The 12,875-nt window shown below is 45.8% G+C and overlaps 1 protein-coding gene across 6 annotated transcripts in view; it reads left to right on the plus strand.

Moving 5' to 3' along the window:
• The first annotated feature begins 1,781 nt into the window (after window positions 1-1,781).
• The window catches only part of LOC139378763 (cadherin EGF LAG seven-pass G-type receptor 1-like), a 126,086-nt gene continuing 114,992 nt past the window's right edge, over window positions 1,782-12,875 (plus strand). For 5 of the 6 annotated variants that reach the window (XM_071121242.1, XM_071121244.1, XM_071121246.1 and 2 more), the window contains exon 1: window positions 1,842-5,548. In XM_071121242.1, coding sequence (XP_070977343.1) covers window positions 1,990-5,548 — 3,559 coding nt within the window. In that variant the 5' untranslated portion in view covers window positions 1,842-1,989. Of the gene's footprint in view, window positions 5,549-12,875 lie in introns of all 6 variants that reach the window. The other variant, XM_071121247.1, reaches the window with a different exon arrangement.

The raw sequence follows: 12,875 nt of genomic DNA on the forward strand, positions 1-12,875 counted from the left end.
GTACTTGTGATGTACAGTATTATTTGATAGTGTGGACTGTGTAAAATAATACACATGGTAATTCATTGTCTTATTTATTTATTTGGACGGATTATTAGAAAATGTGAAATTTCATATTTAAAAAATGATGGCTTTTGTTAAAATCCAAACAAACAGTGCCTTTTCCTTTTGGTGTCATTTCACCTAAACACATTTAGCATGGAACTGCATTCTTTTGAACTACTGTGCAAAATATCCAATATGTAAATAGAGAATAACTTTGATTAAGTTATTAAACGTACTATTGTTTTAAATAAGTGATTTCTGTGGCCAGCAGAAAACCTCACTGAAGAAATCCAGTTAATGTATGTGAGTCACTTTACATCTGTTTCCCGTCCTCTTCCACTCTCTCCAAAAGGGGGCGAACACGCATAAGTTATACTGAGTCTTCTAAACTTTTTCAGATGCACTGTTTCTGGTGTTTAAAATAACAGTAGTGATGTTATACCAGGTGGAATGTATAGGTAACTGCCTAAAGAATGGAAACACTGGAGTAAATGATGGATACAAAGTATATTGAATGCAGGTGCTTCCGCACAGGTGTGGTTCCGGAGTTCATTAAGCATTTAACATCACATTATGCTTAGGGTGTATAAAATGCTGGGCAGACCATTATTTTGACTGCCATGGCCATAGGATGTCAATGCCCCCGTCCACAGGGCACGAGTAATCACAATGGTTTGATGGGCATGAAAATGATGTAAACTATAAGCCATGGCTGTCACCAGATCTGAACCCTTATGGGAGATTCTGGAGTGGTGCCTGAGACAGCGTTTTCCACCACCATCAACAAAACACTAATTTATGGAATTTCTTGTGGAAGAATGGTGTCACATCCCTCCGATAGAGTTCCAGACACTTGTAGAATCCATGCCAAGGTGCATTGAAGCAGTTCTGACTCGTGGTGACCCAACGCCCTATTAAGACACTTTATGTTGGGGTTTTCTTTATTTTGGTAGCTACCTGTACCTGTTCAATGATTTTGCAGAGTATGCATTATTTCATTTAGTTCCATTGCATACCTTCATTTTCAATGGTGATGTGATTTCCATGGGAATAAAACCTACAATTTGCCAAAAGTTGAATGAAAGCGCCATACATTACAAACAGGTGCAAGGGCCACTTTTTCATTAAATCAGGCTACATTAAGATGGATACCAACATAGATGGTAGGATGGAAGGAAGCAATGGATTATAATCTAATTTCAAATGGATGATCTGGAGAGTTATATATATTCTGAAAATAAATACATAAACTGACCATAATAAGTGATAATCCAACTCCACAATACAAGTCCAAGCACATGGGCCAATTCTAAATCAATAAATGATTCTAAACTATTTATTCAGAATGGATATGCAAATGCTGAGCTCTAAACTACTAACCATAACAATAGCGAATCGTTGACCAAATAGCTTAACTTTTTCCAAAAGATAATTGTGTGCTAATTTTCTTGGAACCGTGGCCAGACACATCTCTAACAATGTACCATTTTCCCAGGTGACAAGCTCAATACCAAACATCAGAGAAAGTTTCAATGATACCAAACTTGTTTTATAACAAAGTTCTAGTGGCCCTCAAACACACAATGCGCGTGTTAACAAGCTCTCTGTATTGTTATAACAATGGTCCGAATGCGCAATCGTCAACAGCTCAGGACACTTCCGAATGTCAATGAGAAAGCCCCCTGCGAAAGTGTCCCGCTGAGCCGAACACAGCAGGTTTATGCTAATCAACTCTCAGAGGAGGGGAGCCGCGGAGCCATTTTGTAGTCATTTAAACTTGTCCGTGGAATAATGTGACTGCGCTCTGTGGATACTATGGATATAAGTGTGTTTTCCACTTCAAAACTTCACCATGAAGGATAAAAGAAAAAGGGACAGGGATAGTTAATGTTTTTGTGGAGGTGTTTCGATGAGGTTGAATGGGATTTGTTGGAGTTTTAAACCATGGAATTACCGATGAATTGGATCTGGGTTTGTGTTCTATTCAATGTGCCCTTGCTGGGATGTTTCGAGCTACACCTTTCGGAGACGTTACAAACTGGGACCGTTTTGGCAAATTTGTCCCTGGGGCCCGGTTGGACATACAACATCGACAGGACTTTAACTCCTAAATACATTCAGAACTTTTTACAAGTGGAATGGCAAGAAGGAGCTCTCCGTATGTACCGAAAAGTGGATTGTGTGCGCTTATTGAGGAACCCAGTGCCTGTCTATATCAGGATAGGGTCGTTGACGTCTGAGAATTTTGTTTTGACACATTTCAATACATTTGTACACGGACAGGACTGTTTTATCAAATACAAGAGAAAGAGCACAATAGGTAAGCCCGACATTCACATCAATTACTTTTCCAAACTGGAAGCAACTTCCTGCTTATCCGCGGGTAATTTGCTTGTGAATGTAACAGAACTTTTGCCTGCCTTTTCGCGAAATACCACTTTTTCTGCCTCCTGTTCTACTGTAAAAGATTTGAGGGCCGTTTTTAAACATGGCAATATATTGCTGGACGACAACTACTGTTTGGGTGAAGGAGAGCTGAGCGAGGTACATTTGTATTGTACACTGCGATCTCTGAGTGACCGGCGCGTCCGCATCTCCGTGCGCGTGAGGTTGCGGTTGGTGACAGTGGTTGAGGGAGAGACCCATGAGCAGCACACACCATCACCATTACACCCCATCCAGATTGTTCCTGGCAAATGGAACCACCGAAAACGGAGAAATGTGAACACACCTCCCCAGTTTCAGCTCCCCAACTACCAGGTGTCTGTTCCTGAGAATGAACCATCAGGGACCCGTGTCATCACACTGAAGGCCACTGATCCGGATGATGGAGAGGCCGGTAGAATAGAGTATGGAATGGAGGCCCTCTTTGACAGCAGATCCAACGACTTTTTTGTAATTAACCCTCAGACAGGTGCTATTACAACAGTGCAACCTTTAGACAGGGAGGTCAAAGACACACACGTCTTTAAAGTAATGGTAACAGACAACGGCTCCCCTCGGCGCTCAGCCACGTCTTACCTCACCGTGACGGTCAGCGACACCAACGACCACGGCCCGGTGTTCGAGCAGACTGAATACCGGGTAACCATACGGGAGAATGTAGAGGTGGGCTTTGAGGTCATGACCATAAGAGCCACAGACGGGGACGCACCCTCCAACGCCAATATGGTCTATAAAATAGTCAACGGCGGCGGAGTGAACGCTGGTTTTGAGATCGACCCACGCCACGGGCTAGTGAGGATCAGAGAGCGGCCCGACAGAGAGACCATGTCCCAGTACCAGCTGATCGTGGAAGCCAACGACCAGGGGAAAGACCCTGAACCCCGGAGCGCCACGGCCACCGTCAACATCTCTGTAGAGGACGAGAACGACAACTACCCCCAGTTCAGTGAGAAACGTTACGTGGTCCAAATCCCTGAGAACGTGGCCGTCAACTCTAAAGTCACTCAAGTCGAGGCCACGGACAAAGACGAGGGAAACAACGCTAAGGTCCACTACAGCATCATCAGTGGCAACGTGAAGGGACAGTTCTACATCCACTCTCCCACTGGGGTCATCGATGTCATTAATCCCTTGGATTACGAGATGATTAGGGAGTATAATTTACGGATTAAAGCTCAGGATGGTGGCAGGCCTCCGTTGATCAACGGGACTGGGATGGTGGTGGTCCAGGTGGTTGACGTAAATGATAACGCTCCTATGTTTGTCAGCACGCCGTTCCAAGCCACTGTGCTGGAGAATGTGGCCATTGGCTACTCGGTAATCCACATCCAGGCTATAGATGCTGATTCTGGGAATAATGCACGTCTAGAGTACCGTCTCACTGACACCTCCCCTGGTTTCCCCTTCACCATCAACAATAGCACTGGGTGGATCACAGTCGCCGCGGAGCTCGACAGGGAAACCACCGAGTTCTATACCTTCGGCATGGAAGCGAGGGATTGTGGGATACCTGCGATGTCATCCTCGGCCAGCGTGAGCATCACGGTCCTAGATGTGAACGACAACATCCCGACCTTCACAGAGAAGGTGTATTCTCTGAAGATTAATGAGGATGCTGTGGTGGGGACCAGTGTGTTGACAGTGACAGCCATCGACAGGGATGTAAATAGCGTCGTAACCTATCAGATCTCTAGCGGCAACACCAGGAACCGTTTCGCCATCACCAGTCAGAGTGGAGGTGGGCTCATCACCTTGGCGTTACCCTTAGACTACAAACAGGAGCGCCAGTATGTCTTGACGGTGACTGCGTCAGACGGTACGCGTTATGACATGGCACAGGTGTTCATCAACGTCACGGATGCCAACACGCACCGTCCTGTGTTCCAGAGCGCCAACTACCAGGTGACGATTAGTGAGGACCGGCCCATTGGGTCCACCGTGGTCGTCATCAGTGCCACCGACGAAGACACGGGTGAAAATGCTCGCATCACGTACATCATGGAGGACAACGTCCCCCAGTTTAAGATCGACCCCGACACGGGCGCCATCACCACCCAGATGGAGATAGACTACGAGGACCAGGCATCGTACACGTTAGCCATCATCGCCAGGGACAACGGCATTCCTCAGAAGTCCGATACGACCTATGTGGAGATAATAATCCTGGATGCCAACGACAACACACCTCAGTTCCTACGGGACATGTATCAGGGAACTGTTTTCGAGGACGCACCCATTTACACCAGCGTGCTCCAGATATCTGCCTCCGACAGGGACTCCGGGTCCAACGGAAGGCTGAGCTACACCTTCCAGGGTGGAGATGATGGGGAGGGGGACTTCTTCATCGAGCCCTACTCTGGCATCATCAGAACAGCCAGGAAGTTAGACAGAGAGAACGTGCCTGTGTATACCCTGAAGGCCTTCGCTGTGGATAAGGGGATTCCTCCTCTCAAAGCAGCGGTGGACATCCAGGTGTCTGTGCTGGATATCAACGACAATGCGCCCGTGTTCGAGAAGGACGAACTGTTTATCTACGTAGAGGAGAACAGTCCCGTCGGTTCCGTCTTGGCTCGGATCAGCGCCACCGACCCAGATGAGGGAACCAACGCTCAGATCATGTACCAGATCGTGGAGGGGAACATCCCTGAGGTCTTCAAATTGGACATCTTCAAAGGCGACCTCACCGCCCTCATGGACCTCGACTACGAGTCTAGAACCGAGTTTGTCATTGTGGTACAGGCCACGTCCGCTCCGCTTGTCAGTCGTGCCACTGTCCACATCCGTTTAGTCGACATCAATGACAACGACCCGGTTCTGCAAAACTTTGAGATTATCTTCAACAACTATGTGACCAACAAGTCCAATAGTTTCCCCTCAGGGATCATAGGGAAGGTGCCTGCCCATGACCCGGACGTGTCGGATAAACTCCACTACAGCTTTGAGTCAGGGAATGAGCTGAACCTACTGGTGCTGAATGCAGACACGGGGGAACTAAAGCTCAGCAGAGACCTGGATAACAACAGACCTCTAGAGGCCCCCATGACTGTCTCTGTCTCAGGTGAGAGCACCTCAAATGTATAAATGCAAATGGGAGATCCGCTTATTACCATGTCTTATTATTATGAGCTATAATTACCTGTCTTATTACCTAAAGAAAACGCCTTGTTCATAAATCATATTCTTCTGGCCTTCTAAAATCGGCCTAGTTTCCCGCTGGCAGAGTTGAATGAGTAAGCAAAGGAATTTATTCAAGATGGATATCTCAGTGCTTATTTGTATGGTAGAATGACCGAGAGTGGAATTAAATGAAGTGAAGAAGCATTTGAAAGTAAGCTATTTTGGTTTTCCGCTCTTTCCAGTCACCTGAAATCAAATCAAATCAAATCAAATTTTATTTGTCACATACACATGGTTAGCAGATGTTAATGCGAGTGTAGCGAAATGCTTGTGCTTCTAGTTCCGACAGTGCAGTAATAACAAGTAATCTAACTAACAATTCCAAAACTACTGTCTTGTACACAGTGTAAGGGGATGAAGAATATGTACATAAGGATATATGAATGAGTGATGGTACAGAGCAGCATAGGCAAGATACAGTAGATGGTATCGAGTACAGTATGTACAAATGAGATGAGTATGTAAACAAAGTGGCATAGTTTAAAGTGGCTAGTGATACATGTATTACATAAGGATACAGTCGATGATATAGAGTACAGTATATACGTATGCATATGAGATGAATAATGTAGGGTAAGTAACATTATATAAGGTAGCATTGTTTAAAGTGGCTAGTGATATATTTACATCATTTCCCATCAATTCCCATTATTAAAGTGGCTGGAGTTGAGTCAGTGTCAGTGTGTTGGCAGCAGCCACTCAGTGTTAGTGGTGGCTGTTTAACTGTCTGATGGCCTTGAGATAGAAGCTGTTTTTCAGTCTCTCGGTCCCAGCTTTGATGCACCTGTACTGACCTCGCCTTCTGGATGATAGCGGGGTGAACAGGCAGTGGCTCGGGTGGTTGATGTCCTTGATGATCTTTATGGCCTTCCTGTGACATCGGTGGTGTAGGTGTCCTGGAGGGCAGGTAGTTTGCCCCCGGTGATGCGTTGTGCAGACCTCACTACCCTCTGGAGAGCCTTACGGTTGAGGGCGGTGCAGTTGCCATACCAGGCGGTGATACAGCCCGCCAGGATGCTCTCGATTGTGCATCTGTAGAAGTTTGTGAGTGCTTTTGGTGACAAGCCGAATTTCTTCAGCCTCCTGAGGTTGAAGAGGCGCTGCTGCGCCTTCTTCACGATGCTGTCTGTGTGAGTGGACCAATTCAGTTTGTCTGTGATGTGTATGCCGAGGAACTTAAAACTTGCTACCCTCTCCACTACTGTTCCATCGATGTGGATAGGGGGGTGTTCCCTCTGCTGTTTCCTGAAGTCCACAATCATCTCCTTAGTTTTGTTGACGTTGAGTGTGAGGTTATTTTCCTGACACCACACTCCGAGGGCCCTCACCTCCTCCCTGTAGGCCGTCTCGTCGTTGTTGGTAATCAAGCCTACCACTGTTGTGTCGTCCGCAAACTTGATGATTGAGTTGGAGGCGTGCGTGGCCACGCAGTCGTGGGTGAACAGGGAGTACAGGAGAGGGCTCAGAACGCACCCTTGTGGGGCCCCAGTGTTGAGGATCAGCGGGGAGGAGATGTTGTTGCCTACCCTCACCACCTGGGGGCGGCCCGTCAGGAAGTCCAGTACCCAGTTGCACAGGGCGGGGTCGAGAACCAGGGTCTCGAGCTTGATGACGAGCTTGGAGGGTACTATGGTGTTGAATGCCGAGCTGTAGTCGATGAACAGCATTCTCACATAGGTATTCCTCTTGTCCAGATGGGTTAGGGCAGTGTGCAGTGTGGTTGAGATTGCATCGTCTGTGGACCTATTTGGGCGGTAAGCAAATTGGAGTGGGTCTCGTTTGCTGCTTGCGGAGTGGAATAAAGTGTAAGACGAATATGTGAGATAGGTAACAGATGTCACAGTTGTAATAACACATTTGTCGTCTGGAACTGTGTGTAATTGACTGCGTGTTCTATTGGAGCTTAGGCCCTAGCAGAAGTGCTGTCTTTGTTTAGTGAGAGGTAGTTGGAAGGTGTAAAAGGATCTGGTTTTACCACTTTATACTGTTTGTGTGCTACTGTATTGTGGGGGTTGGTGGTTGCCTGGGTTCATAAAACGTGCTATTATACCAGGTGCCCCTATTTTCTTAACCAATGTTGGGTTTTTTTCACTGCAGAACAACAGTTTGCACATATCAACATCATGGCACGCGAGACACCTTCTTCAAAAGAACTCACCTTAGAAGTGAACAGCTTACGTTGGCCCCTTTTTCACTTAGGTTAGCAGGAATGGTTAAGTGTGATGATCAAAACTGCTGCAATGTCTGCCGCACGCATTCACTAACTGAAATAGTTCTCCGTGCTTTACATAGCCTTAGTCAGCAGTTCGTGCTGGGTGATTTTGCTGCAATTTTGGTTAAAGCGCGGAGGAGTGCCTTGTTGCTGATTGTGTTGTACAGCCCATAGTGTAATAAATGTAAGATGGGTTATCTGCATTCGTCGGTACGTCACGCAGAAATAATTTGTGTGAAAGATGTCCTCTTATACAGCAGTAGACTTCGTTCGGTTAAGTTAAAGATTACACTAATGCAAACACCCATAGCTCACACCCTCACAGAGACACTGTGGTAGTATGGTTATTTCAACTGTAATATAGAGCATTGGTGTTACACAGGCCTTCGTATTGACTTGTTTCAGGCAGTAAGTGGGAGAGAGACATCCTATCCCAATGAGAGAATGCTGTCATAGTGACAGCTGTTTGTCTCTCTGTGAATTATTTTCTTTCAAATCGCGTCATGTTTCCCGATATGGCAAACTGCCTAGCATCTTAAGTCTCTCTCTCTCTCTCTCTCTCTCTCTCTCTCTCATTCCCTCCCTTTATATTTACCAAGAATGAAACCTCTCTAAGCCGTTCCTTCTCAACTTCTCTCATAATTAGTTATCTCAATTACTTGTCTTTTTCTGTGTAACAAAAGACAGTCTGGCCAATGAGTCACCAGTGGACCTTCTAAAGGAGCATCTAGTCCCTTGTGTCCTGCATTCATAGGCCCTGCTTTCGCATTTGCCTTTAACAATTGGGACTCTTGAGGTCTCTTTGACAATGCTGACCCCCGGCTGTCCCTCGAGGGGCACCCCTGCCCTCCTCCATCAGACCATCAGAATAATGTGTTTTACACACACACACACACACACACACACACACACACACACACACACACACACACACACACACACACACACACACACACACACACACACACACACACACACACACACACACACACACTCTGCCCACCCTCCCCTCCACACACACACTCTAACCCCCAACCTACCTCCTCACTACTCTAGACATACCCTGATGTCAAATGTTAGGTAACCATTAACACTGGTGCTCTGACCTCTCAACCCCATGCCCAGGGGAGAGGAAGGGCCCTCTAGGGACAACAGGAGACCAGACTGAGATGGACCTCAACAGCCTGCTACTGTTTCCCTTTACTAATGAAACACTAGCCCTTCTCTCTCTTTCTCTGTGAGGTAATGACTTGGCTGGAATTCATTCAGAGCTTTTTAGAAGATTAGGCCCAATATTAGGGCTTATGAGAAAGGAAACAAATGTTTGTTCCAAAAAACAGTTCTATTATTAGTTAAGTCTGACCTCCTTACCTCTACCATTGGCATAGTAGTGGTGACTATGGATGTGTGAAATTGAACATTGTTTTAATTAGACAGATAGATGTCTCTTTCCATTCAAATGAAGCTCTCGAAACCTGTTTAAATTCACCAAAAGCGGTAGGAACAGGTGTTTTATTCTACCCACAGAAAGGGATTGAAATTGTTTATCTATCCCTCCTGAAAGGCCAGAGGTACTGTCAGATATCCCCCAGATAACGTAGTTTAACATTCTAGTCACAACACCACTCTGTCTCTCCCCTTAGAACAACACCGATGAGGCATGGTAGGGGCTGAGTGTTCCCACTGTAATACAATATCTCTTATCTGGCTAGCTCAACACTCAACAAGCTTTTCCCTCCGAAATGTTGCTCTCTCGTTTTATTCACCATAGTCTTGTTAAAAGAAGAGCCATTGACTTGACTATCTAATGTATCTATCTCCTCGGGCTTCTATCTAGATACCTATAAGTCTTTCTCCGGCCCAGTGTACGGAGTTCTGTCTGTGTGATATAAGCTGTCTGTCTGTGTGGCCCTCCTGGCGTAATTGAGACGAGGGATGGATAGTGTTACATTACTCCTCTGTAGGCTGACTTTGTGAGATGTACCTTAATGATTTGAAGTGATTGGTGTTAAATCATCATTTCCACTTGGTCTCTCTCTCTCTTTCTTCTTTTGGAGGGAAGGAGGGATGAAGGGATGGGGAGCTTGCAGTGTGCCGCTACACTCACACACTCCTTTGTTCCCCCCTACAGGCCTTTAGCTAGCGTCTCCTATAGGACTGGTTTGGCCCTCGACCCCACTCTGTCGGGGCCACATAGTTGGGCTTTTGAACATTTATCTTCTCTCCATGTCACTCTTTCTCCCTTCCAGTCTCATTTTCTCTCCCTCTCACGCGCTCCTTCTCTCCCTATCTCTCTTTCTCTCTCCAGTCTCATTTTCTCTTCCTCTGGCACTCTTTCTCTCTCTTTTTTCTTCCTCCGTGTCTCTCTTTCTCTGAAGTTTATCTCCATAGCACCCAGAGGAGGTTTACCATTTCTTGTAAGTCCTATAATCAGATTTTCTGCAGGAATCTAAGAGGTTTAATTTGATTTACATGAGGTCTCTACTGCAGCAGCATGAATAAGATGATAGATATTGATGTTTTAGTACATTAGGTGCTGAATATATCTTACAAGAGGTTTGCTAAAGGAAAGGACTAAAGTAAGGAAATGTGTGTGTGTTTGTGTGGGGAAAGAGGAGAGTGTGCCCCCTGTCCAGTTGTGCCAGTGTGTATCCCAGCCCTGCCTGTTACAATACTACCACTGCTGCCACTGACTGCACTCAACCAGCTGCAACAGAGAGGGAGAGCGAGAGGGGGTTATTGGTGTGTTGGGGCTCCTTCCTGTGTCTGATCCCTAACTTTGATGAATGTCCTAACAATGTCCAGAGAGGCTTGTAGAGATGAGTCACTACCTATACAGGGCCTGCCCAGAGGAGCATTGGCCTAGTCCCAGATCTGTTTGTGCTGTATTGCCAACTCCTATGGATATTGTGACCATAAGTTTTGGCTATAGAGCACAAACCGATCTTGGACCATGCCTTTAGTTTGCATGATAGATTGACACTAGGGGTTCGGAGATTGATGGTTTTGTTGACATTTCGTGTGATGTAAGTCGTCCTCTATTCATAGACCAGATTTTGTTTACATGTTTATGTGCGTGATGTGGTGGTATATTAGTCTTGACACTGAAAGTAACTGATATTAGCAAGTAACTCCATGGTCATTCCTAAGACATTACAACCACCTCTCTCCCCTCTCTCATCCATCCTTCTCTCTTATCACTTTCAATAATATATATCTGCCTGTCTCTCGCTCTCCCTGCCTCCATCTCTCTTTTTCTCTCTCTCCTCTCTCTCGCTCTCTCACTTCCCTCCCCTCCCTCTCTCTAAGGATTGTCCTCATTGCGAGTCATCAGTCTGTTGGTTACCAGGCTCCTGGTTTGGAGGCTATATCTGTCCTTGGTGTCTATAGAAACTGTTATTAGATTACAGAAACAGTCTGGGTCTCACATACACAGCACACATTGCTCTGAAACTCGCAGCCTTTGAACAAAACACCAGGCTATGCCCTGAATGCCACAGCAGGCAAGGGAAGAAATAAAGCTCCCCATAACTCACTGGGGAGGTTTTGAAGTCGGAATCAAGCTTTGGGTATTTCAATCCTTGTATTTCATTGTTAAAATATTACATTTGATTAACTCTTAACGTAACCAAACTAGTATAATGCATTCGGAAAGTATTCAGACCCCTTTTTCCACATTTTGTTACATTGCAACTTTATTCTAAAATTGATTAAATTGTTTTTTCCTCATCAATCTACAGATAATACCCCATAATGACAAATCAAAAAAAAGTTTTTAGATTTTTTTTGCAAAATATCACATTTAACATAAGTATTCAGACGCTTTAATCAGTACTTTGTTGAAGCACCTTTGGCAGCGATTACGGCCTCGAGTCTTCTTGGGTATGAAGCTACAAGCTTGGTATACTGTATTTGGGGAGTTTCTCCCATTCTTCTCTGCTGATCCTTTCAAGCTCTGTAAGGTTGGATGGGGAGCGTCGCTGCACAGATATTTTCAGGTCTCTCCAGAGATGTTCGATCAGGTTCAAATCCGGACTCTGGCTCGGTCACTCAAGGACATTCAGAGACTTGTCCCGAAGCCACTCCTATGTTGTCTTGGCTGTGTGCTTAGGTCGTTGTCCTGTTGGAAGGTGAACCTTCGCCCCCAGTCTGAGGTCCTGAGCGCTCTGGGGCAGGTTTTCATCAAGGATCTCTCTGTACTCTGTTCATCTTTCCATCAATCCTGACTTGTCTCCCAGTTACTGCCTCTGAAAAACATCCCCACAACATGATGCTGCCACCACCATGCTTCACCGTAGGGATGGTGTTTAGGTTTCCTCCAGACGTGACGCTTGGCATTCAGGCCAAAGAGTTAAATCTTGGTTTCATCAGACCAGACAATCTTGATTCTCATAGTCTGAGAGTCCTTTGGGTGCTTTTTGGCAAACTTCAAGTGGACTGTCATGAGCCTTTTTAGTCTGGCCACTCAACCATAAAGGCCTGATTGGTGGAGTGCTGCAAAGATGGTTGTCCTTCTGGAAGGTTCTCCCATCTCCACAGAGTAACTCTGGAGCTCTGTTAGAGTAACCATCAGGTTCTTGGTTACCTCCTTGACCAAGGCCCTTCTCCCTCAATTGCTCAGTTTTGCTGGGCAGCCAGGTCTATGAAGAGTCTTGGTGGTTCCAAACTTCTTCCATTTAAGAATGATGGAGGCCGCTGTGTTCTTGGGAACCTTCAATGCTGCAGAAATGTATTGGTACCCTTCCCCAGATCTATGCCTCAACGCAATCCTGTCTCGGAGCTCTAGGACAATTCCTTCGACCTCATAGCTTGGTTTTTACTCTGACATGCACTGTCAACATTGGAACCGTATATAGACAGGTGTGTGCCTTTCCAAATCATGTCCAGTCAATTGAATTTACCACTGGTGGACTCCAATCACGTTGTAGAAACATCTCAAGGATGATCAATGGAAACAGGATGCACTGGAGCTCATAGTCTCATAGCAAAGAGTCTG

The sequence above is a fragment of the Oncorhynchus clarkii genome, chromosome 21, assembly GCF_045791955.1.
Source record: "Oncorhynchus clarkii lewisi isolate Uvic-CL-2024 chromosome 21, UVic_Ocla_1.0, whole genome shotgun sequence".
Taxonomy (NCBI): Eukaryota; Metazoa; Chordata; class Actinopteri; order Salmoniformes; family Salmonidae; genus Oncorhynchus; species Oncorhynchus clarkii.